The sequence below is a fragment of the Misgurnus anguillicaudatus genome, chromosome 2, assembly GCF_027580225.2.
Source record: "Misgurnus anguillicaudatus chromosome 2, ASM2758022v2, whole genome shotgun sequence".
Lineage (NCBI taxonomy): Eukaryota > Metazoa > Chordata > Actinopteri > Cypriniformes > Cobitidae > Misgurnus > Misgurnus anguillicaudatus.
In genome coordinates, this window is record NC_073338.2 from 20,206,645 (window position 1) to 20,233,510 (window position 26,866).

Sequence of the window (26,866 nt, forward strand, 5' to 3'; positions counted from 1 at the left end):
AGAAAAAAATTGTAGTATTTTTGTCTTGTTTTCAGTAAAAAATATCTAAACATTCTTAAATTAATATACTTTTTCTTGATGAGCAAAACGACGCTAGAAAACATGTCTAGTTTCCAGACCAAAAATACAAAATCCAAGTGATTCTGTGCACAAAACAAGCAAAAAAAATCTGCCAATGGGGTAAGCAAAAAACATTTTTGAACATTTTTCTTAAACACTAAATTTAAGATAAATCGGTCGACCTCTAACCTCAACTTTATTGTATTTTTTGAGTCCGGGAAGCGCTCCTTTTTTGATGTTTGATTTTTATAGTTTTGGAATCTATTCAGCTGATCTCTGGGTCTGGCGGTACCACTTTCAGCATAGCTTAGCACAATCCATTGAATCTGATTAGACCATTAGCATCGCACAAAAAAACAACCAAAGCGTTTCAATATTTTTTCTATTTAAAACTTGACTCTTCTGTAGTTACATTGTGTACTAAGACCGACAGAAAATTAAAAGTTGTGATTTGATATGGCTAGGAACCACACTCTCACTCCGGTGCTACAATCAAGGACCCCGCCGCCGCGCCACGGCCGCAGGAGGCGCAACGACACCACGCAGTGCCTGGAAGTATCCTCCTAAGTAACTTTCAATAGCAGGGGACCATTTTCGCCACTGCGCAACACCATTGCGCCTCCCGCAGCCACGCCACGTCAGCAAAGTCCCTAACCACTACGCCAGAATGAGAGTACAGTTCCCAGCCACATCGGCCTAGAAAATAACAACTTTTACTTTTCCGTCGGTTCTGTAAAGCATTAATATAAACATCTACCTGCATCACTGTCAGACGTGGGCAGGTACTTCAAAGTAAACCCGGTCGTGTAAACAAGCGGCGAGTGCGTACTTAACTTATCATTAGGAAAAACAGCAAAAGCTGTGTGTCGCACACACAACACTGTGTTTACAGCCGGGTGGCCGTTTTTTTGCTCCGAAGCAAAGGTCTGCTTTAAAATAACACCGGATTGTAATGAGTAGATGTACCCGGGCATGAAAAATGAGCCTCTGGTTTTGCAGATAAGGCATCGCTGAGGAAAACTGAAATATAGCTTTATTCGGTATGTGGAAGAATGCAAGATATGCTATGCCTACGCCGCAAGGCATCTGAAGGGGGGAAATCAGTGCAAACAGTTGCAGTGGAACAACACTGCCCCCTACTGAAATACTCAGGCACTCTCAATATCCACTAGTGGCATGGACGATTTGTGCTACCCTGTCAGGTTTTGCTACCTCCCTACAAAAACATAACAATAACCTTCCATAAACCTAACAACAATGCAAGGGTAACGCAATCTGATGGGTGGTATAAAATGCCAGGACGGCTGCTTTAGAGATTTGAAAGATTTTAATTTAAAAGATTTGCACTTGAAAACACTAAATACAGCTTTGATGAGGATGTTTGATCGATCTGTTGACTTCTGATTTGTCTACACCAATGAAAAAGCCCACAAGCAGGTACAAGCATAAATTGCGAGCACATGGTCCCCACGGAAATCGTGAACATCATACTCATATCAACAGTTTTAGAGCTTAATTATCCTGCTGACCCTTTGTATCCACGTTGGGCCAGATCACTGATATATGGTAGGGCTTCAAGTCATCTTCGGAGACAAAGTCTGGAGCGTGACTCATGAGGTCGTGGCCTCTGAACGATTTTGGAAAAGCAATGACGTCTCTTATACTGGGAGCTCCTACAATGATGGAGATCAGTCGATCCAGCCCTGCAAAATAAAACGAGACATTTTATAATGTATGCATCTGTTTTTAATTATATGTTTTATACATCTACAAATAAATGAACATTGCAATTTGTGCATCACAAAATAAAAGAGATCAAAAAGAAACAAAAACTCAAGGGCACTTCATGCATCATACACATTGTAGACACGGCCAGCAATTTCAGCTTCTGACCGTGACCGTTCCACTTTAACCAATAGGAGATTATAATCAACAGCTGCTTCGGTCACAGTGGTACCTCCGCAACCTTGACGGCGTCCAAGGTAAAATGCATCGAATGCTCGCTCACCTAACGCGATACCACCGTGCGGAGGAGCCCCGGACTCCAGAGCCTCCAACAGATGGGCCAAAAGGGAAGGGTCTTCCTGTAACACAGACACAAATAGAAAACAAATGATCAGATGGATTGCCTAGCAGACCTTGCAGCCTTCATAGCTTGAAAGGGAATCGTTCATAGTCTCTGCATGTACAGAATGCACAAATCTATACCACAAGTGCTTCAGTATAAAACAACTTTTCTTCCCCTTGGCTTTTAAGATCGAAAACCTTGTTTTTCTTTAAAGATGGTTAAATATAGCTTAATGGGTAGCTCGGCTACCAAGCGGTTAGTGGTCGGAGGTGCGGGGGCGTTACGTAGGAGTCACAAATAAGAAAATGGTGCTATTGAAAATCTGGACATGTGCAATAGAAATGCTATGACTAGCATTAAATGATCTCTGCTCGGTGGGTTATTTTTCACTCTTTGTTTCCATTACCTTGAGGATCGACTCCAGGACGTACAGCTGCTGAGAGGCATTGTGGATGCGAATGGAGCCTCCACCGATCTCACAGCCATTCAGAACCAAGTCGTAATGCTGGCCTCGCACCTGATGAAGAAGATAAATAAGATGGGAAGCGATACACCATACACCGCCTCCATGAATGAAATACAACTCATGACTAAAGTCTAACAAAACATGAAAGATTGAGGGTGAATGTTGACAACATTTTATGACGTTATACACCGTCATGCACAGCAATATCATCAAAGTCACTTTCGGATAAAGTGCATCAAGGTAAATGTAAATGTTTACTTAATTTTTGTCCAGAATGGCACTTTTGTTCGCTGTACTTATTCTAGTAACATTGAATGACATCATCCAAAACTGACAACTATGATTCTGTGAGGTCTGTAAAGACATTGTACTGAAAAGAGCTATGATGAAACACTATAGAAACCTTTTGGGGATTGTTGTACAGCAGATGGGCATCCTCGGGTACTGGGGCGGTGAAGGGATGATGGGCAGACTCCAGCATCTCTGGGTTATCCTCTTTGGGTACGAAAAGGGGAAAGTCGACCACCCACAGGAAGTGAAAGACGGTGGGGTCACGAACAGGCACGCCGTGGCTCTCAAGCAGCTCTGCACACTGAAGTCTCAGTTTCCCAAGGAGAGGGCGCTAAGATATGATGAAAGAAAGCTTTTTTTATTTTAAACCTTATAGGCCGTGTCCCAAATGGCGCACTTCATGTGGACTTTCAGTTTTGTGGTCTTAAATTGCGCATGCTCACTTTTGCCGAGTTCAGACTGCATGATTCACAGATCTTTTCACACTGCATGACTATCTGGGGTAGCGTTCGGACGCTACTGTTTTCAGACTGCATGATGGATTGGCGACAGGGGGTTTCACACTACATGACTTTACCATAGGAAGATTCGCTGACAACTTTGTCCCGGTCCGCAAACTACGTCTCACAACCAAACGCACGTCAACTCGGCGATTCTCTCAGATAGTGTCTTTTATAATTCACACTGTGTGATTGTCACTCGCGTGCACGAGCATCGATTTGCCTGTGATTTCGGCCATTTGTTGGCGATTCCTCAAAACCTGTCGGCGAGTTAAAATCAGGGCTAAAATCGTGCAGTCTGAACTCGGCACTAGTCTACGAGTCCGTAGGGTGTCCCATCTGTCATGTTTACTCTCAGAAGTGTGCTCATCAGCGCCCCCTTTGCCTCCTTGATGCGGTCTTCGGCGAAGCCCGCACTGCAGCCGGCTTCACGCACTTTACCAACTCAGAAGTCCTTGCGAAAAAGCAGTCAGACCAATCAGAAGACGGAAGGGAGGAGTTCACACTGATGGGCACCTTCTCTTCCTATTTCCGACGTGACGCTCGAGTCTGTGCCAAAATACGACTCCGGTGAACCCTCGTGGACTCGCGTCAATGGTCCCTAAGGTCTGCACTGCATGATGTGATCAAAGTGTAGACTCTGAGGAAGTCCACAAGTCTGGAGTGTGCCATTTGAGACAGCGCCATACAGGTAGGCAAGTGAAAATTATTGGGAAAGGGGGAATGGTATCAGGACCTTCAACCTCCCTCGCTTATCTACATGAGCACCAAATCTCAACACATCTAGAAGGCATACGCTACCTGCTACACCCCTTCTATAAAGTAGAGCTGCCTAACGATTAGTCGCGACCAATCGCTTGCAGAATAAAAGTTTTTGTTTACATATTAAATGTGTGTGTAATGTGTATAATAATTATGTTATATATAAATGCTCACACATGCATGTATATTTAAAGGCGGAGTGAACAATGTTTTAAAGCCAATGTTGATATTTGAAATCACCTAAACAAACACTCCCCTACCCCAATAGAATCTGGACCTTCTTTTAAAAGACCCGCCCCACACATACACAACCCGGCAAGGATGTCGGTTAGTAGACACGCTCCTTACTGCTGATTGGCTATAAGTGTGTTTTGGTAGTCGGCCCGTCTCCTTTTCCAAAGCGTTTTTCAAACATTGTGCACTCCGTCTTTAAGAAATATTTGCATGTGTATAAAAATGTGTAGATTTACATATAATTTATATTTATATATGATATAAATTATATTATATCAATATATTTTTCCATATAATTATACATACATGTGTTTGCATTTATATGTACATAATATTTGTTGATGTACTGTGTATAATAAAAACTTTTATTCTGCAAACGATTAGTCGTGACTAATCATTAGGCAGCCCTACTATAAAGACACTAAAACATTACGATTATTTCAGAAAAAGAAACTGCAAATCCAGGTTGGCTTTGAAAAGACCTGTACTTACTAAAGAGTAACATCTAACCTTTAAACAAAAATCTGACTAAATACTAATACAGCTAAACAAATCTCCCAATTCATGGATATAGAAATAAAACCAAAAGAGGGTTTTTTTTAACAGTGGTGGGCTGCAGCAGACAAATAAAACAAAAACAAAAATAAGATGTTTAAAGGCATCTGCATGCAAATGAACACCCCTCAGCACAAATATCTCTAGTTTTTTGCACCGGTATCACCATCCGACACCGCAACCTCAGCACACAAATCCTGACAGTTATTCTCAACCATCTCCCACTCTCTGCTTTGTGACTAAGCAGCCGTCTCACTTTGTGCCAAGCTCACCATCTGCACCGGCCTCGAGCGAGAGCTGAAGCGAGAAAAAGATGAATATTCTTTAAAAGTGATTAGATCATGTCAGCATTCTTCTAAAGCCATATTTCTAAAAATCCTTAGTCATCAATCACCTCAGGGCACAATGACTGAACTGATGAGAAGGTACTGGAAGACCGTAAAATGGGGGTGCTGGGAATTGAAGTTTTCACCACAGTTGGTTTGAGATTAGAGAGGAGTAAAAAATAGCTGCCTATATTCTCCTTTCATTGCCAAAGTTAAATACATGGTTTAATAGGAAATTCATCCAAATAAAAAAAAACTATATTTCTATTACAGACATTGTGAAATATTTATGTGACATATAGGAATACTTATTAGGCCAACTTGGCAAAAAAACCCTGACCAAAGCCATGCCAATATTTACAATTAGCAACAAAATCATAAATTAACATCCTAAATGACACCAGAATACAACCTGAGATTGCTTGATGTATTTGAAGTCCAAGCATACCTGTAGTTTAATTACATATCTCTTTACCAAACCCTAATGAATCATATATTAGCCCAAACCAGTGTGGTTACACGGGCGCCTGCATGGGTGTGAAACAGGATTTGGGCACTACGCACCGTGTTCTCCCGGGGTCCGGCTGTGATGAAGATCAAGTCTCCAGCGTTGGCCCGGGCCATCTGGAGCAGCTGTTGTCTGGCCGAATCCGAGAGCAGTCGGCTGAGAGGGGATTTCATTGAACCATCTGCCCTCACCAAAGCCACGCTCACCTCCTACATGACACACCGAGGAAAAACAGCAATGATTATCCGTTTTCTCCACCTGTCTAGGTTGTCCATTTCCATAATCAACACAGCGTACAACTTGTGCCTGTGAGCAATTGTCAGTCTCTCCAACTGGTATCCCAGACGAAAATGAAGCCAAGTATCAAATATATACTCACTAAAAACAGTTGGGTTAAAAATAACCCAATAAATAACCCAATGGTGGGTTACTATAGCACCGACCCATTGTTGGGTTATTTTAACCCAATGCATTGGGTAGAAAGTTTTACCCAATTAGTTGGGTTATGAAATAACCAATTTGTTGGGTTATTTTTGCAATGCTGTTTTAACCCCATTATTATTATTATTATTATTATTATTATTATTATTATTATTATTATTTATTACTATTATTTGCTTTATAAATAAATAATACAAAACTTACAAATACATTTATAATGCTTTAATTTCATTTAGTCATTTGCACCTGCATTTAAATGTATAAATACATACATGTATAGAAGCATAAATACATACACACATACATAAATATATACATACATAAATAAACAAAAACATAAGAACAAAACAAATCTACTCAATCTTATCCAACTAAAAACTGCTTAAAAGCATAGTTCACACATTTTGTCATCATTTTCATCCTCTCATGTTGTTATTAACCTGTATATAACTCTTTACTTTGATAACCACAAAGGTATATTTCAAAGAATGTTTGAAATCAAACCGATCATGAGCCCCATTCATTTTCATAGTATTCTTTTTTCCTACTATGACAATGGGGCTCATGATCTGTTTGGTTTCAAACATTCCTCAAAACATCTTCCCTTGTGGTCATCAGTACAAAAAAATGTGTACATGTTTGTAACGACAGGAGAGGAAGAAAATTATGACAATTTTCATTTTTGGGGGAACTGTCCCTTTAAGCAGGTGACAGTGTGTTCAGGAAACATCACCTGGTACAAAATGTATTGTATGTTACAGAAACTACTTAACAGTAGTGAAAGGCTTGGGATACTCTGTATAAAATGTAAAAAAAAATATTAAAGCACATGTCAACTGCTGGTCTTGCTCCTGGGCCATGCCTCCCCACGATAACAAAGGCTTGTAATTAGTCGAATTCATCCCATAGTAGGACATGGGGTCTTCTTCATACCTCCTCCTCCAAATACTGAATTATGTTTGTTTTCTGACCTGAAGACAGAATTTTCACAATGTAAATATGCACACATAAACAAGATTAAAAAAAACTAAGTGTCATAAATGATACTTACAGGTTGCAAATTAATAAATGTTTGCTTTGCCTCTTGGTACTGTAGGAAGGCTGAATCATCTTGCTGGCCATTTTGTAAGGTTTTTAATGCAACATCTCCAAGAATGTCTACATTTAAAAAAAAGAATAATTAATTAAATCTCAAAGCAAACACATCTGGCACGCTGAATAAATACTCTACTTTGACAGTAGATGGCGCCGAATTGCAAATTCAACCGTTACCGGGGTTACAGTAAACAGTAGTAGACGTGCAACGCTTTATTAGGGATTATATTGAAGTAAGACGACAATAAAATGCCATCGAGTCATTTCTTAAGACATTTACATTCAGAATCACATTTATATTACAGCTCTGTGTCTATAACACAGACCGGCTAAAAAAATATTTGGAGCAAAAAACAGCCGGTTAAATCCTTTACAAAAGTTAAAAAACGGTTTTTACTACACTTTAAACCAAAAAGCATTGTCTGTTACAGAAAGCATGGTTAAAGCAATATGGCAATGAAACTAACGTTACTACTAAAAGAAGGAATGATTCATTTCCGTAAGGGATTTGGTGCTGTTTAGTATTAAAATAAATTGCGATGTCTCTCTACGTTTATGATGGCTTAAAAACGCGTGTTGGCATCGGTAACAGTTAATGAATGGAACAGGTGTAACAGACAAAAACTAGACAACAGTGTTTTTGTACACTTATTTAAACGTGGCTGATAGTTTACTGTGTGTTAGAGCTTAAAGACACTTTGTAGCAAAATAAAAAATTACGCAAAGATATATATTTTAAAACGTACCTCTCGTGTCTGTCCGCATTCAGCAGTAGCACCTGTTGACCATTGAAATTTAAAATGCGTGACGTGAGCCCGAATTTAACCCAAGTCTCTGGGTTGTTATGGAAATAACCCAATACAAGCTAGGAATAACCCAACAGAACAACCCAATATGTTTAACCCACCTATTGGGTAAAAAAAATAACCCAACGGTTTTTAGAGTGTACATTGGTGTTAAAAAAATAAAAGTGAAAGTGTTATACTAAGAGTTTATTTCCTTATTTGAAATGTATTGAAAACATTACCAATTCCAAATCAAAGCATTAACAACATGTACAAGTCTGTCTTGTTCTTTCAAAGGGAAGCTAAGAAAACTAATACTAAGCTGTTTAAAAAATTTATTTTTTCTCTGTAGACACCTAAAGAAATTTAACTTTACTTTAAACTATTGTATTACTCATATTTATTTGCATAACTAAATATTTAGTTGTTTGTTGATAACTGCTGCAAATCGGTGTCAAATTGATATTTCAACCCAGGATTCACTGTTCCTGTCGATTTTTAGGTTTTGCTTCAGAAACTGCATTTCACAAGTTTTCAATGAGGTAGAGATCAGGGGATAGAGCTGACTACTCCATAACCTCAATTATATTTGTCAGGAACCAAGATTTTGCTTTCTTGCCTTTGTGTTTGGGGTTGTTGTCTTGTTAAAACACCCATTTTAGAGGCGTTTCCTCTTCTGCAAAGGGCAACATAATTTTTTCAAGTATTTTGATGTATTCATTTCAAACTGATGTTCCCTTATATGATAAATAGGCCCAACACAGTAGTATCCCAAAACCATGATTTTTGCACCACCATGCTTAACTGTCTTTACAGTGTAGTGTGCCTTGAATTCAGTACCCAGGGGTCACCTGAGGTTCTGTCGATAACCACTTGACTCCAAAAGAACAAAATGTTACACCATTTTTCTTTGGGCCAGTTGATGTGTTGATGTGATTGTGCACATGACTTTATTTCAACAATGGTGCTTTATGGGAGCTTCTTGCAAACAGCGTAGCTTCAATCAGATCATAGTACTTATAGATAATTTTAGATCATCTTTAATCTTTCTAGAGGTGAGGAATGGCTGAATATTTACCATCCTGACTATTCTTACATTTGTTTTAACAGTAGTTAATCCATGTGCTTTGTTTTTTGTTGCCAATTTAAGCAATTGAAATCGTTTTGGCTGAGTATCTTAAACTTTGCTGCATTTCCCCCACTTTTTAATCAAATTACGTTGTTCCTCTGAGCAATGTTTGGAGCGGCCCATTTTACTTAGAAATTCAGCAGCAGATATATTTTATAACAATGGGCGAAACATTTGTTCTTTCTTAATAAAGGACAAAAAGGATCTGATTTTTTTCACAGAATTAACTCATTTTCTAATTAAATCTCACATTGCTATTATTTTGATCATGCCACTTTCAATAAATGAGTCTATAACTCAGAACAAGTAGTGTGGATATCAATACCAATAGGTCTGTTGTTTTTCTATTACACTACTACATCTGTAAGTAAATCATTTCCAAAACAGAAATATTACTACTACTTATAACAGTGGTTTATCAGGTTACTGATGTGTGTGTATATATATATATAAATATATAATAGCGAAGTCAAAAGCACAAAGGTTATGAGTTCAAATCCCAAGGAACTTACATACTGATAAAATGTTTACCTTATATACACTGTAACTTGGTTTGGATAAAAGGGTCTACCAAATGCATTCATGATAAAATGAAATTTGAGACACCATATAAAAAACATTCTTCTCTTCTTACCATTTGCCAATGTAAGTCACTACAATAATGATGTTTTTGGATGGATGCAAAGGCATTGAATTGCATTGTTGTTCTGATGGGATTTTATCATGTTGCAATGCATTTGCTAGGTGAATGATTACTGGCCCAACTTTAAAAAAAGAGCCCACCCCCAAGCCAATATTCAATATACTTACTTATCGCTTTCTCTGTAAATGCAAGGGATTCTTTCACCAGTTTAATCATACAGCAGGTAAAAATGTGATCTTAACAAGCTGCACTGCAAAAATGACTTTCTCACTTAGTATTTTTGTCTTGTTTTAGTACAGATATCTAAAAAATAAGTCAATATGCATTGTCTTAATTTAAAGGAACAGTATGTGGGATTGTGGCCAAAACTGGTACTGCAATCACAAATCTTGTGGCTAAAACTGGTACTGCAATCACACAACTGGTGGCCAATACACAACATGGCAACATAAACATCAGTTGAGGGCTGCAACTCCACTTTTTAAATGGCAATATTCTGGCCGGACCACTGTTGTCAGTGATATAAGTTCATTAAATGAAAATGATTTCTTAATGTCTAGTGACACACACATTAGGGCCATTTTATGATTCATTGAAATACATTTCTTACATACTGTTCCTTTAAGTGAATTTGTACATAAAACAAGCAAAAACAATCTGCCAATGGGGTAAGAAAAAAATCTTGAACTTTTTTCTTAACTCATTCCCCGCCAGGCATTTTTTGAAAAGTTGCCCACCAGCATTTTTTGTAATATTTACAAAAGTTTCACAAAATGCCTGCCAGAAAATTTAGATTCTTAAAATATATAAACATACAAATATATCAAATGAAAGAACAGACCCTCTCCTTTCAAACAAACAATAAACAAACAAACAAAACGAGAAACAAACATTTCATCCTATCTATATTTTTTCTCTTCTTATAAATATATTATTGTATTTCTCTTCTTTTTTTTCTTTAAAAATGCAAATTTTTAGCTAAAAGCTATTGCATTTTTGTGAAGGAATTTTGTTAGAGATCAGATTCAGAATGATTATCAAAACATACATGGAGTGTAAAATTCGTAAATAACATTTTGGTATTATTTTTTTTTTCATAAATTGGGTAATGACTGTATTGCAGATTAACATAAAAAAAATTTCAGGAACACTTTTTTATGCAAATGTTTAACTCGTCAATGGGGAAAGAGTTAAACACTTAATTCAAGAAAAATTCAAGAAAAGTTCCAAGAAAAATTTGCTTTTCCCCACTGGCAGATATATTTTTTTTTTTTTTTGCTTGTTTTATGCACAAACTTTATATTTTTTGTCTAAAATGAGACTTTTCTTAGGTTATTTTGCTCAACAAGAAAATACATTTTGATTTAAGAATTTTTAGATATTTGTATTAAAACAATTCATAAAGACTAAGAAAGAATATATATATATATATATATATTTTAAAAGTATCATATAAGTTTAACACCTGAATGATCTGGGGTGGGAAGGAGATTGTTGAAATTTCCAAGTATGAGCAAATGTACAAATGACACCAACAAGAGCAGATTATCAATTAGAGCATGCAAGTTATCAAGACATATAAATCACATCAGATCATCTCCTTACAAAAAATATTAACTACTTATAAACTAACATTGCAAACTGTTTAACTGTACTTTCTGAACTTTTACAGTATAAGCATTACACAAAAACTACATCATATGAATACATGAAGCAGAACACATTTAATATTCCTATTATAATAGACCGCCCACAACACTATGCAGAGCTGGATCCCTGTAGTGAGGTCTGGCCCAGCCTCAGGTTAAGTATGATGTGTTACACTAACTTGAAGCTTTGACCACCAAAATCACCCAGATTCATTGATTTGTTTTTAGATAAACATTTCATGAGTCTTGCAACACACCAAAAGCTTAAGGAGAGCAGGCAAACAAAGACCGAACTAACCTGACCATACTGTGTCCTGACTGCTTCTTTCAGGAACTCGAAGTCTTTGGCCCTCAGGTGTTTCTGTGGATGAAATAACACACACAGTTAGGCTTCAACTACTTAACCACTTCAACCTCACCGCAGGCCTGAGTGCAACTGATCAAGTGCAAAAAAACTGTATACTTGCACAAAATGTTTTATAAAAAAAATATATAAACCATATAAAAACTTTCCAGAGTTAGCAGAAAGCAGTGTGAACGTGCACACGCTGTTTTTGTTACACATAAAGAGTTTACAGAGCCTTTTATATTATGCACAACTTGATATGCATAGATCCTATACATATGCTTGACAAATACTTAAATAAATACTTTTTAGTTAATGATTACTGATTTGAACTTAACTTGTGGCATCTAAATGAAAACACGGTTTTCAATAGTCATCAAACACATTTTTGTGTTTCACGCATCAGGTTCTACGCTTACCGTTCCCTCTGGGACACAGATGGCCTGAACGCAGCCTGCCGGTTTAAGTAGCGCATCCTTGATGAATTCGATCTGTGTGCCTTGGAAAGCCGCTGTGACATCCACGAGCTGATTACAAGAAAGCGCATCCGAATTAAAGACACAGAAACTCGTCAAACAGCAGGAGATGAGAGAATGACAATGGTTAGTTATGCATTCAGGACACACAGCGGTGCATGACAACTTGTTATCATGAGAGATTCATTTTTAATTGTTGAGCGCTGCATGAGAATCGGTGATGTGTGGGGAAACAGCGTTCCAGCGCTGCGTGGTGCCAAGGACAGACAGCACGCAAACAACCTCGCTCCTGTCTTACACCTAATCTAAGATGATGTGCAACCAGGAAAAACACGCAGTCACCTTCATTCCAAATCTTGTGTCCGGTTTGTCCACCCCGAAGTCTCTCATAGCCTCCTCATAGGTCATGGAGGGAAAGGGAACGTTAATCGGCCCTTTGTCTTCTGGCCAGGAGTACTGAAGCAAGCCTTCGATCAAACTCATGATACCAGCTTGGTCTACAAAGGACATCTCAATATCCACCTATGTGTCAGTACAGAGGAGAAAAACGGGAGTTGTTGCTTTCAAATTCAAGGCTATTAGCAGCTCTCCCAAGCACATGTGGGAGTATGATCGAGGCACATCATTAAAAAAGCTCATCTGCATGAGAACTGAGATGCAGATATTGTCAGGCATGATGCATTGTTTTTGTTTATGACCTTCTTTACATATTACCTGTGTGAATTCGGGCTGTCTGTCGGGTTTGGAGCCTTCGTCTCTGTAACAGCGAGCGAGCTGAAAGTACCTAAGATTGCAAGAGATAACCAGCGGCCAATATTGACTTACATTTTAATATCATGTATAGTGTTATCATTTTTCTTTGACAGGTTTTTCATAAACTCACGCCTCCGGTCGTGGCTTAGCACAATTATTAATTCAAACAGACATGGTGCCAAAATGAAAATAGTGTGGTCAATAATACTGTTTTGCAAACTAGCCTTGTGTACAAAATCGCATACTGTGACAGTAGGTACTGACCGTTAAAACAATATATATTATGAATATGGATAGTATAAATGAATTTGGACGTATTACATCCGCCATGTTGATACATCACATTATAGGTCTTCATAACAAGTTAGTCATCAATTACTGGAATTACATTAAACAAGCTCAATTTAACCACAAGGGACAGCTGTTTAATATATGTATTTGCATTTGAATAAAGACGCGTTATCACATTTCCTTCTTCCTCCCTCATTGGATAACTCCTCTCCTGGAGGTTCATGGTAGAGGTCGACCAATAGTGGATTTGACCAATACCAATAACTTAATTTGGTCCCTGCTTGACGATAACCGGTTCATCGAACGATAGTTTTTAAAATTGATACTCGATAAAAAAAAAACATAACACTAAAAGTGAAAAAACTTTATGTTTTAATAATCTTTCAAAAACGTGATTTTAACCAAATGTTTGATGTGTCACTTTATGGTAAAAGTAGAAAAGCTAAGCTAATGTTTTTAGATCATCCATTTCTGTAGTCAGAATGAGAAGTATACATTTCTGATCATTCACAGCTATGAATATGAAACCCAGGCAGTGAAGGGGTTAATAAATAAGAACTGTATACAATAACAGCGTTTCATTGTATTATAACACTAAGGTGAGCAAGATACCATAAACTTCTAAGATGCACACAGCGTTTTAGTGGATAGTGGATTTCACCGATACCGATAACTAAGTTGGTCACTACTTGCCGATAACCGATTAATCGAATAATAGTTTTTTAAAATGGATACTGGATAAAAAACAAACATAACACTATGGGCTCTATCTTACACCCGGCGCAATGCGCGACGCAAGTGTCTTTTGCCACCATGCGCAATTATAATTTTCACGTTTAGCGCCGCGTTGTTTAAATAGCAAATGCATTTGCGCCCCCTTTTGCGCCCATGGGCGTTCTGGTCTGAAAACGAGGTGTGTTCAGGCGCATTGTTGGCGAGTTGCTATTTTTAAGCAACTAAAATAGACTATGCTATTGACCAAATAAAACCTGGTCTAAAGTCTAAAGTCAATGGCGCAATATATTTATTTTGTTATTTGAAGAGCGCATTAGTAATATGCGCCTAAATGGGACGACAACGCGGGTTTGCTCAACACATACATGAATGCGCAGCAGCACAAAAACGCTTTTAAATATGAAATATTAAAGGATTGAATGTAAAAGATTATTATTGAGTGTCTTGGACATAAATGAGGACTAATTATGAAACGTTAGAAGGCACAAATAGCAGCTTCACCTGCAGCCTGGTAAGTAAATAAATGCTTTGCTTTAAACAAATGCATCTGTTTTTAAATGCTACCTCACGAATTTATTGTATATGATGACTCTGTACCTGTGGATATGGTGAGATACATTTTTAAGTAATGCTTAAAAAACTCTGAACGCTGTCCAAAGTGCTGAAACGTGCGGAGAGCCGTTTGTAAATTCTTTATCTCCTGTTTGTAACAAATAAAGTTTTTTTTACAGGAAACCTTTTCTTACAAACTTGTAAATTATTTTTTGATGATACTGGACAGCCATTTAAAGCAATTAAAAGCCTGATTTTTTACTTGACAAAATGGGTTTTAAAGGTTTTAATGAAAAAATAACAATTTCAATACAAGTGTAAAACACCACAATTATTTAACATTAATCTTAAACTGGGGATCTTTTTCCTCCCCTTAGTTTTTCAGTTTGCAAAGTTCGTCATCTAAATAGGGATTAAACATAGCGCCAGCGCAACTGGCTTTTAAAGGGGATGAGAGCTGAGACTCTCATTGGTTTATTGCACGTTACGCCCAAAATACTCCCATTAATCATTGAAAAAATAGGACCAACCCTTTTCGACCATGCGCTTGGCGCTCAAACCATTTTTCCCGTCGTTGAATTAGCAAAAGTGGATTCGGACACGCCCATTTAGACGTTGCGCTGTGCGCTTTAGACAATGCGCTCAGATCGTTAAAATAGGGCCCTAAAAGTGAATCAGTGCTGAACTGGATTACAAAAGTAATAAAACAACAGTACTGAATCATGAAAATGTGCTAAGTTAAATACATTTATGAATAAAATATATGAATTAAATTAATAAGTGTTAAAGTAAATACTGCTAATGCAGCATCTATTCAGCAAATTAATTACTTCATAATTATACGAAGCAACGGACGCACTCAAAGAAACTATCGGGCATGGATTTTTTGCAGATAGCCGTTCGGCTATCCCTTTTATCATTTTTGTTATATACATGTTCTAATGATCTATAGATATGACTTGGATCTCTCCTTCAATGTAAGTCTATTATTTTGCTTAAATTAAATTACATATTATAAATAAATAATCTTTCCAGATTTTTCTTTTTAAGATGTCCAAACAAACAAACAAACAGATCATATATTAGGTCCTATAAAATCATAGTAACGAGTAATTGACAATGAAAACATCAACAACGTTTTATTTTCGATGGTGTCAAATATTTAATTTAATCTGCACAGTGACATGCAAGTTAACACCACCTCACAATCTCTGCATTGAATTATAAACTAGAAAAAGAAGGTGAAATGCATGCATTCTTTTCTATAGATGTTAGAATATATATATCATATTTTAAAGCTGTTCAAAGCTAAGAATAATACGGTCTGATTGTGAGAGTTGGCGTTGAGAGATATGTCGGCCAACAGGATGTAGATTTGTTTCCATTGTGCTGTCAGTCAGCGAAAGCCGGGTTTAATGGACCTGCCAAGCATCTGACAACAGTATATGAATGTCAGGAAAATACAGAAATGTAAGAAAACATTTACCGGTCTATGCCTGCCACCATGAGGAGCTGTTTGAATTGCTGCGGGCTCTGTGGAAGAGAGTAGAACTTTCCAGGGTCTCCAGATGGCACCACAAACTCTTTGGCACCCTGAGAAACACAGTAATGGTTGAATAAACTCTGTGTATTTATATGCGTCTTGCTGAGAACAGAGGCGGCCAAAATCTCAAGCCAATCCGATAAGTGACTCGCTTGCATAATTAAAGAGCAAAAATAAATTAGCACTGCGCAAAACGGGGTTGAGAAAATCGCGTGCCAAAAACACCTTAGTGACATTTAGTGAACTAGGACAACCTGATCTAGTGTGCATTAGTTTCCGTCCAACTTAATTACAACTGACACTGACTTTATAAAATCCAACATGCTCCCAAAAGGTGTTGTTATGTGATATATCTACGGTACCTAAAGTATCAGAGTTCCCACACCTTAGTTAACTTCAAATTCACAGACTATTCAAGGACTTTCCAGGTCCAATACCCTCAAATTCAAGGACTAAATGTGGGGACACATTTCAAATGAGAGCAAGGCTACATGGTGTTACCTTTTAAGATATATTGTTACAGTTTCCTTTTGAGGGAACTCGCGCTGCGTCCCAACGGTGACACTTTGGGGATGCCTCCAGGGGTAAGTGTGTCTGAATGTGTATATCAAATTCAACAAATGGTGAGGCTTAACAACAAAGACAGGGTGACGCGGGAGTCAGGAAGTATATCGCTATATGAAATATTGCCAAAGACGGCGTTACAGGGACGCAGGACGTATGGCAAGGGAGATGCAGCGTCTCGTTCCTTTCTTAGGGGACAACAGTTAGATACGTAAGCCGAGACGTTTTCATGTGTCAAACACAAATATGCAAAAAAGCATTTTGGTATTAATCAACATTCACATACAGAAAATATAAGCATTTTAAGCAAACAGTTTAGCACGTGTGCTTAAAAAGGCTAGAATATTTGTGATATTATCCTACACAAGGAATAAAATTGATTTTTTTCCCAGAAAACTTCTTGCATAAAATAGATTCAAGCACTTTCAATGACCTGTATCTATATATGTATATTTTCAAAAACTTGCAGGTCCTTGAATTTACCCCCAGATTCACAAACTTTCAAGGATTTCAAGGACCCCTGGAACCCTGCCTACTGTCTCTCTGTCTATCTATGTCAGGATTACCCTTATCACTAAATTAATATATCATAAAATTATAAAAGTGCTTAGCAAGTAAAAATAAAGGTTATGCAGTATACCAGACTATAAATGTTCATGCTGCTTTTAAATATTGAGTTATTTCAACTTAAAAATATTAGTTGACTCAACATTTATTTATTTTAAGTTAACTAATATGTTTAAATTTAATTAAAATTTTAAGCCAGCACAAACACATCAACTTTTTAACTTAAAGGAATAGTCTACTCATTTTCAATATTAAAATATGTTATTACCTTAACTAAGAATTGTTGATACATCCCTCTATCATCTGTGTGCGTGCACGTAAGCGCTGGAGCGCGCTGCGACACTTCGATAGCATTTAGCTAAGCCCCATTCATTCAATGGTACCATTTAGAGATAAAGTTAGAAGTGACCAAACACATCAACGTTTTTCCTATTTAAGGCGAGTAGTTATACGAGCAAGTTTGGTGGTACAAAATAAAACGTAGCGCTTTTCTAAGCGGATATAAAAGAGGAACTATATTTTATGGCGTAATAGCACTTTGGGAGCACTTCAACTCGCCTGAAAAGTCCGCTCCCCTTCTTACTCTCATAATGGGAGAGGGAGGGTGTTACTGCGCCGAGTCAAAGTACTCCCAAAAGTGCTACCACACCACAAAATACAGTTCCTCTTTCAAATCCGCCCAGAAAAGCGCCACGTTCCACCCTGCACCACCAAACTTGCTCGTATAACCACTCGTCTTAAATAGGAAAAACGTTGATGTGTTTGGTCACTTCTAACTTTATCTCTAAATGGTACCATTGAATGAATGGGGCTAAGCTAAATGCTATCGAAGCGTTGCAGCGCGCTCCAGCGCTTACGTTAAGGCACACAGATGATAGAGGGATGTATCAACAATTCTTAGTTAAGGTAATAACATATTTTAATATTGAAAATGAGTAGACTATTCCTTTAAAGACAAATGTGTTAACATAAAAATAAGACGTTGAACAATATGAGAGTTTGTTTCATGAACTGAATACCATACATAAACACATTCTAGTAGGATTCTATAAATAATTTGTCCAGCACTTATGCATACGTATTGAATATTCCATTCACCGGAAACAAATAATAAAGTTACCAGCACAACAAAGAGTATGAATCACATCACACAGTCTCTGGTACTGAAATATTCTGCACCCGCTGTAGTATCGATTGATGTTTGGGAACTCCATTCAAACTTGCCCCACATAAGACTGCAAGATCATTCTGCATTGTTTCTGAATAACCAAAAAGTTTTCTTGCTGTTAAGCTTCAGCACATTATTCTCACATTAGCTGTAGGAGTTATTTGATTTTTTTAAAATACAAAGTAAAGCATAACAGCATAGATTCTGGAGAAACAAAATCAACAAAGCATGGATCTCAACTTTTTATAGCTGGGTCACGTTCTTCGTACGTGAGAATAATGCAATTGAAGTAAACTTATTTAGGCACTTGCAAGTAGTTTCTCCAAAAGACTGTCACCTCAAGCACTGCAGGGGTTAAAAAAATGTTTGTGTTCTTTGGCCATTGTAACAACCGGAAAATTATAGTGTTGCTGATCAATGTATCTACCATCGATATGCATTGCCTTTTTTTATGAGGTGCACGAACACGCAATGATCTCAGAGAATTCAATCCTGCCATACTAATCATCAACAGCAGGGGTGTTCAAAGAACCGAATTAGCGAGATCATAATTAGCAAGATCTCAACATCTCGGATGGGTCATTTGATCTTGAATGTAGTAAATGATGTACGAAGAATGGGCCCTTGGTCTTACATTTATGTTGTAGTAATATAAACAACAACTAATTTACACATCATAAATACCTACCCCAGGTGTTCTTTTAAACAAAGTTGGTGTTTCCACATCCACAAAACCTTTAAAAACAAACACAATGCCCATTAACTATTAGAATACATTGTAACAAGAGAGGAAGGTATTAAACTGTCAGTGGAAATCCTCACCGTGCAAATTGCAAAGGTAATCCCTCATTTTCATCATCATTTGTGACCGTAGTCTTAAATTGTACTGCATCATGGATGACCGAAGATCAAGATAGCGGTACTGCATCCGGAGGGCTTCTGATTTCTATAAGGCAAAAATTTAAGGATATGTTTCACTCTCAATCCCTGGAATAACATTAAAAATTATCTCTCATTTTGCAGAGAAGTATTATTTTTGGGAATGAATCTTACAACTCCGAATCTCTCTCTCTTTCTCTCAGGACTGTAAAGAACATCCATTCATTAATTTATGCATTCATACTTGCATTTATTCATTATTTTAGACCCTTAGGTCCATATCAAAAGAAATAAAAAAGAAAAGATGAAAGTAAAAGACAAGAAAAAAGCAAATTAACACTGTGTAAGACCATTTAGATTTTTAATATAAAAGTAAAAAATGCATCTGGGCAATTCCATGCAAATGTCAACTTTGTAATGAAAAGTAAAGTTTTTACCCAAGTTTTTAACCATACTCATATCTCAGATGTCAATATTTGGTGGTTTAAATACCCATAGTTAAGTGCAAATGTCACATCGTCCATAACGCCGTTTCTCCCTTATAAATGTGCATACAAAAATTAAATTAAATATTAAATGTTTTTAAAGAGTCGTTCCTTCTCCATTTGTTGGGTATTATTGCTTCTGGTCTGTGCATTTTATTTCCAAGAAGTCCTAGAAAGTACTTTGTCTCCCAAAAACTCTTTTTTGTCACATCCATAAGACATGCATGTGCACATTTCCCTTATCTAAAATACAAAACTTGTAAATAGACTGATATTTTTCTGATGCCTAAACTCTATTGTCAGGGGTTTATGTAAGGGATAATGTAGAGGCAGCCGGTAGTTATTGGGAAATAAGCCCCGACAGTGTGATCAGGACCCGACGCGAAGCGGAGGGTCTTGTATCACACTGAAGGGGCTTATTTCCCAATAACTACCGGCTGCCTCTACATTATCCCGCTTATTACACGGCTACTTGCCACATAAGAAAAAAAACTGGACATGAATATGAATTTTAAACATATTATTGGCATATTTGTTGTAAATTAACATTTTTATCCTTCCGCGAAACTTTGCACAGATGCATAAAATGATCTAAATACGTTATTAAGATCTTCTCCTTCATACTGGTCTGTCTCCATTTTTTCTCTTTTAGCCAGTTTTTGAGAAGTTTTAATGCCCATTCTGTATTTTTGTGTGTGTTGGCTTCGTAGCTGTCATGCTCTTTTTTGTCAAGTTCAGTCTCAGTAAGCTGTCTGTGTCTTGTCTTGGTTGTCGAGTGTTTGTCACAAGATGTCGCCAAACAGACAGTAATCTTTATTGATCTTTGTTGGCGCGGAGGGATTTAAAACATACAAGTAGTTTCGGCTATGCGTTATTAATTTGGAGCGGTTATTATTTGAAAAGAACGAACCTGCAAATGTCTCAACTGACCAATCAGAATCAAGCATTCCAGAGAGCCGTGTAATAAGATAATATAAACAGATGGTTCAATAAAATGGTAACAATCGCATTTTTTCAAGTTTTGACTGCAAATCCATCACTAGAATTTGTATTTTAAAGCCATTACGAGTTACGACATTTGTAAACTACTGTGTCATATCTATACAAGCGTGTTAATGAAATTAACTGCAACATTGTTTTGAACATTAAGTGCATTTGCCAACTGACCTAAGAAGCAATGTTCTGCCACAACACCTACAGACTACATAAAGTATACAGTACCAAAATGAAGAGTTTGGTTCCAAGACGCAATAAACCATTATATCAGTATTCTATCTGGTCAGTATTACAAAGTAAAATCTTTGCTTTTTTAATGCAAAATTCAATATTCGCTGTGTTATTCTGTCATCTTTTCTTCCTTTTTTCGATAAACGCCAGTCCTCCTTCTGTGCAGAATGCAATAAATCCGCTCAACAAATCACAGCGCACCATTCCACGCATTGTAAACATCAATGGCGGCGTTTTGAATACACAAGAAATCCTACTTTGTACTTTGTAAATCAACAAACAAACAAAAACAAAATAAAACTTTGATGGCATTGATAAACCTGTGGCGGGGAAGAAACGTAAGCCATCAAAATCTAATAATTTACGTGAGAGGCACTAGTTCGAAGGAAAAACGCCGGCTGTTGCTTGATCTCACACGACAGCATCAAGCTTCTGTCATGCTAACACATTGACCCCAGCGGATCTTATGAAAAACTTTCCATTATTTTACTCAAAGTCAATGAAAATCGACCAAAACATTTTACAGCTGAACGCTGTCAAAAAAATTCACTGACAAGGTCCCGAGGATGACAGCAGCAATGACAGTGTTCTTAACATGACAAAGTAAGTGTTTTGATTAATGCCATTAATGTTTATTTTTTATCAGTGTATACCACTAGTCAACTAAATGAATATAACATGGCAAAGAGGAATGTACACTTATATATTGATTCAATTGATTTATAGCATTTTGAACAAAAAACTTGTCATGATTTTATTGCATTTTGCAGAAAAAATAATCTGTTTTTATAATACATCTTTGGAAATCAAATTATGGATTTGAATTTTTTATGTTTTTATAACCTAAAGATGCTATGTGAAAGTTTGTAACAGAAAATAGTTGTTTTCATCTTGTCACTTTCTTGGTATAGAAAACACATTCTTACCGAAATTTGTCAAAATGGATTTATTGCGTTTTAGAACTCTTCAAATATAAAGTGTGCAATACTTTCCTTTAAATATTCAGAAAGACGTATACGCTTACCTTGACAAAGTCTTTTATTTCAAAAGGCAGTTTTCGGCAGGTATTCAACACTTCAATACTTTCAGCACAGACTTCAATTTCTCCTGTGAACATTTTCTAATATTCAAGACAAAATTACCATTTCACACATAGGAAAAAAAACATGTCCAATATTGTTCATTATGTACATATGAATACAGATCACAACCTTATTTTCCTGTCCCTCTGGTCTACGCCGAACCTTTCCTTTCACCATAATGACCGACTCCACTGTGAGGCCAAGAAAAGCATTCTTCAATTCAGACTAAAGGATTAAAGCGCCAAAGAAAAACAACACATATGAGTAAAGTATAACATTTCCAACTGAATTTTTAAGAAAGTATATAAGTTACAAGACGGCACATCCTACAGTACCTCATCCTGTGGGATAAGAATTTGCACCAATCCACTGAAGTCTCTCAAGATCACAAAAAGATCCTGTCTGCAGTGTCAAGTAGAGAAAACAAATCATAGATAAACTTATATAGACATATAGCTCAAATACAGTACAAAAATTAATTACCATTAATTTCCACAGTTTAATATTGCTAACAATTTATTATTAAAAATAACCATCTCTTCTTAAATGCTGTTCATACAATTTCAGCTCTATTCCTAAACATATCTTTGTACTATACAAAACGTTGAAAACTCCAATGTAAATGTCTCAAACCTCAAATACTGTATCCAGCCACATAGAGTAACTTCTTCATCTATATGACTGGAACACAGTTCTCCACATGTGTGGCTTCTCAAAGAAAAACTGCTTTGATCTACAAAACAAAAACACAAGCACACACTTCATATTGTATAATTGTCTCACAACACTGTAAAATCATTTTGACTGTCCTTGGGCTGTTGTAAATAGACATGCTAAGCTTAGGTCACATTACCTGAAGTGTGACTAGAGCTGTTTCTATTGAAGGTATGAGCACATGCTAATAATCTTGGAGTTTGAGTTGGTTTTATAAAGCAGATGTGGTTGTTTGCAGACAATAATCTTCTGTTATACACACACACTTCTCTATGTGAACTCCTGAACACATGCTGCACTGATCTGAGAAAAACCGATCTGTATTTCTGTGCCATTACAACGTCTATGAGAGAGCTAATTAAAGTTTCACTTCCATGTTTAAAGCTTTGACTGTGGAAAATGTATAAATTGAATTATAGTATTTTAAATAATTGATAAATAATTGTATCTCCTTTCTATTGCTTTGTGCCGACGACAGCAATAAATACGGGACATATTAAATATTCATTAATATTCGATTAATATGGCATTTAAAAATAACCTGATTAAAAGGTTTTATTAGCGACAACCTTGCAAATGCACGGATATTCTGCAAAGACAAACCACCCCGGTTGTGAATGTGAATTCATTCGCTTAGACACTATTAGTAGATCTCAAACGAATCGATATTCATTTTAGAAACATGATAATAAATTATATATCTTATACGCGTATATCATAATATAAACGTGTTAACAACGTGTTTATTTATCTTGCTAAATTTTATATATAGTTGACTAACTGCAGAAATATATAACAGACTTTAACCCCGCTAGCAGCGATCGATTAGCATTCCTTTCAAGCCGCTTTGCATTATGGGAAAGCGGGACGTTCAAAATCATCTTCCGGTTTTTTGGTTCGTTGTTTTGTGTTTATCATGGAGGGGAGAAGCAGGTACAGTGAATTAAAGCCTTTAACTTGTTTTCATAATGTGTTTTAGCATATAACGTGACTCCAAAATGCAGTTTAGGGTGGAAGACGTATGAGTTCCTTACGTATGCATTCATTATATTGTTGTTGTTTGGACGCAAGCCAATCGGTATCAGAAGCGATTGTCTGCTCTTTTGACCAATGTTTTCTGATACGGTTGTGTTTGAATGAATGGCATTTTAAAGATCAGAGAGAACTTTAAAGTTTATTCTATTGAAAATTGAAAAAAAACGAATTATTTTGCTTTACTGTCTGTTAACTTAGCCAAAGGTTTCTTTAGTATGGTCTGAGTATACTTTGTAATGTGTTCCGTTATATCCATTATCTCTGCAGTGCTGTCAATACTCCTGCATGCAGGCCTAGGACTCGAAGAAGCAAGAGTTATGGTCGGAGCTGTGTGGAAGCACCTTCATATTTCTGGCAGTCACCAGGACATTTAACAGTCCTGAGGGTCCCGACCAGCAGAGGGGCTGCAAAATCACAAATCATTACAGTAAGCTCAGTTCCAATGGAAATGGAGACGTATCAGCCAATATGACTAAGCGATGAATTGCATCAAGGCACTGAGTTGTATATTTGTTTCATAATCCAACATTTTCTGTGGATAAAGTGAATAGTACTTGCAAAAAAGCAAAATATTGAAAATCACAGGAATGATATAAGAATTGGACAATAGTTGCATGTTAAAATATGCATCAGTCAATGCAAATCATATGGGTGCATCCCTACGGGAAAATTTCAAAGTATTCAGTAAACACTTGGGATGCACCGATTAATCGGCCTATAAAAGTTATCGACAGATAAAAGCATTTTGTTCCACTATTGGTCATCGGACATTTTTTTTAAACATCAGATCGGAGCAGATTATATCCTAGGAATTAAAGGGTGTGGAAAAACTTCATATTGGATTTCACAACAATATTTTAAAACCCTATCAATATTTGTAGATGTCATTCCAAGTAATCGAATATCGCTATCAGTGCATTCCCAGTAAATACCTATATAATGTTGCAATCTTCGTATAGTGGCTTGAGTGTTAAATGTCTGTTTTTTTAATACAGGAAAAAGTTGATCCGGAGCACATTGCTCTTTTGGTGAAAAATGAGTGGAAGCTGTCCTATGTCACCCCTTTGCATAACTTTAAACATACACAACTGAAGTTATATTCAAGACATCTCTCAGCATTCATCGTGGCAGAAAAACAGCAAGGAGTTGCAGTTGAAGTGGGTTTAGAGGTGGGATTTACTGTCACGTTTACTGCCGTTATTGGCATGGCTGAGACAGAGGAAGATGCTGAGACTGTTTTCATTCAGGTCAGTGTGTGCAGTATTCAGTGTTCTCTATCTGGTGCAATGTTTACTCTCATTTCAATTTTCATATTTTATTTTTCAGATCCAGTCCAAGCCTATGTTTGCTGCCGCAGGAGATGCACCAAAAGTGGTTTGGCGTGGTTGGCTCACGTGTGTCAACGGTGATCCGGAGTACCTGAGGTCTCTGCCTCCTGATTTTGTCAGCTTACCTCTGTTTTGTACCAGTGGACCAGAGTCTCTTACGGCCTTGGTTAAGTCTTGGTTCGAAAGAGCTTTCGATTGTAACTTCGGTTCTTTGAGTTTGAATTCGACCACTCTCAATTGGCTGGCTGCTCTGTGGACCGGCTGCCATCCCACTTGTAATATCAGGTATCTGAAGTTGGAGTGGAAGCTACCAACACAGCCTCCTTTGGATGTCTCGTACAACATAAATCCACAAGATGCATGGGGGCTCTGGAACAGCATTCACCCGGAGGAAAGCACAGACGACAGGATTGATATCAAGGAGGTTCAGTCGTTCATGAACGGGCTGGAGACTCATTTTTTCAGACATTTTAAGATCTACCTGTCTGCTGGAATGCTTGTTAAGGTATCCACTGCTCTTGGATCAGCGCATGTTGATGGGAAAATTAAGGTAAGTACTAGATCACTGTATTCTTTTATTTATCCACAGTTTTATTATGAGTGATTTTGTTATTTTTTTGTTGTATTTGTTTCTCTTTTTTAGATCGGAAATAGCGACTACATCACCACCTTACTAACACTGCTGACAGAATGTGCCCTTCTGAAAATGCCAACCTAATATCTGCCTTTTTTTTTAAAGAATATTCTGATATTTATTTTTTCTGTAAAATATGTATATGTTTTTCCAGCTTTTGTTTTTATTCTGCCTTTTGGTCCTTGTTTCCTAATTTAAAAGGACGGTACACCCGAAAATTTAAATTCTGTCATGTATCATCCTTGTGTTGTTCAAAACCTTCATTCTGTTGAACACAAAAGAGGATATTTTCATAAATGATGATAAGCACACAGTTGACAGTACCTGTTGACTTCCATAGTGGGAAAAACAACTACTATGGAGGTCGATGGCTACCGTCAATTGTGTACTTACAATCAAATGATCTTTTTTTGTGTTTAACAGAATAAAGAAACGTATACAGGTTTAAAACAATATAAGAGTGAGTAAATGGCAGATTTTTCATTTTTGGGTAAACTATTCCTTTAAATGGCTATTGTTTTATTAATGCAAAGTAACAATATATTAGTCCTGAAGGCTTGGTAAGACTATTCGTTTGTCAGCTGTGTAAATAGGTTTCCCTATAACTGTACTTTTGCATGTATAGGTTTATAAATAGTTATCGGCATTTTAATTTGCTGTATTGTAACATGTTTAAACTGTATAGAGAATTCTGCAATCCTGAACGGTATGTGAATCACATTGTAATCTTTGATTGAATTAGATTTTTTTTAACTCATGTAAACTTACTGGCATAAAATCTTTTCAGTAGGGCATTTGTTAGCTCATTATGTTTCTGAATCAGAATCTGTAAGCATGCATTCGTGTTGCAAGCAGGTAAAATGTATTACTGGGATTTTAAGGCTGGTTTGTCCTTTTTGAATTTTTTTGGGGGGGAGTCTTAATTTTTTTTATCATAAAATGATCACCTAGGATGTGCATAAAATGCAATAAATT

The 26,866-nt window shown here is 36.9% G+C and overlaps 2 protein-coding genes and 1 long non-coding RNA gene across 3 annotated transcripts; 1 reads left to right on the plus strand and 2 right to left on the minus strand.

Moving 5' to 3' along the window:
* Nucleotides 1-1,368: 1,368 nt before the first annotated feature.
* Nucleotides 1,369-23,507, minus strand: dars2 (aspartyl-tRNA synthetase 2, mitochondrial). The gene is made up of 17 exons (XM_055201789.2): nt 23,034-23,507; nt 22,814-22,913; nt 22,516-22,582; nt 22,310-22,405; nt 22,123-22,218; nt 19,330-19,453; nt 19,196-19,242; nt 16,152-16,258; nt 13,049-13,118; nt 12,677-12,856; nt 12,278-12,385; nt 11,811-11,873; nt 5,827-5,979; nt 2,998-3,216; nt 2,535-2,645; nt 2,069-2,144; nt 1,369-1,763 (listed from the first exon to the last, which is right to left on the minus strand). The coding sequence occupies exons 1-17, from the start codon at nt 23,227-23,229 to the stop codon at nt 1,573-1,575; spliced, it is 2,004 nt and encodes a 667-aa protein (XP_055057764.2). The 5' UTR covers nt 23,230-23,507; the 3' UTR covers nt 1,369-1,572.
* LOC141369064 (uncharacterized) lies at nt 6,419-7,758 on the minus strand. Its single transcript, XR_012372602.1, has 2 exons — nt 7,263-7,758; nt 6,419-7,182 (listed from the first exon to the last, which is right to left on the minus strand). It is a non-coding gene; the product is annotated as an uncharacterized lncRNA (long non-coding RNA).
* A 169-nt stretch (nt 23,508-23,676) lies between the features above and the next one.
* cenpl (centromere protein L) lies at nt 23,677-26,209 on the plus strand. Its single transcript, XM_055201791.2, has 5 exons — nt 23,677-23,827; nt 24,197-24,356; nt 24,925-25,176; nt 25,256-25,807; nt 25,901-26,209. The coding sequence occupies exons 1-5, from the start codon at nt 23,811-23,813 to the stop codon at nt 25,973-25,975; spliced, it is 1,056 nt and encodes a 351-aa protein (XP_055057766.2). The 5' UTR covers nt 23,677-23,810; the 3' UTR covers nt 25,976-26,209.
* Nucleotides 26,210-26,866: the final 657 nt, after the last annotated feature.

Excerpts from the sequence above, each read along its gene's own strand:
- cenpl (XM_055201791.2), top strand. Across the intron at positions 24,357-24,924 it reads CAAAATCACAAATCATTACA|GAAAAAGTTGATCCGGAGCA; the intron begins GTAAGCTCAGTT and ends TTTTTAATACAG. Across the intron at positions 25,808-25,900 it reads ATGTTGATGGGAAAATTAAG|ATCGGAAATAGCGACTACAT; the intron begins GTAAGTACTAGA and ends TCTCTTTTTTAG.
- dars2 (XM_055201789.2), bottom strand. The coding sequence starts at position 23,229 with ATGGCACAGAAATACAGATCGGTTTTTCTCAGATCAGTGCAGCATGTG. Across the intron at positions 22,219-22,309 it reads CAGAGGGACAGGAAAATAAG|AAAATGTTCACAGGAGAAAT; the intron begins GTTGTGATCTGT and ends CTTGAATATTAG. Across the intron at positions 12,386-12,676 it reads ACACAAGATTTGGAATGAAG|CTCGTGGATGTCACAGCGGC; the intron begins GTGACTGCGTGT and ends TCTTGTAATCAG.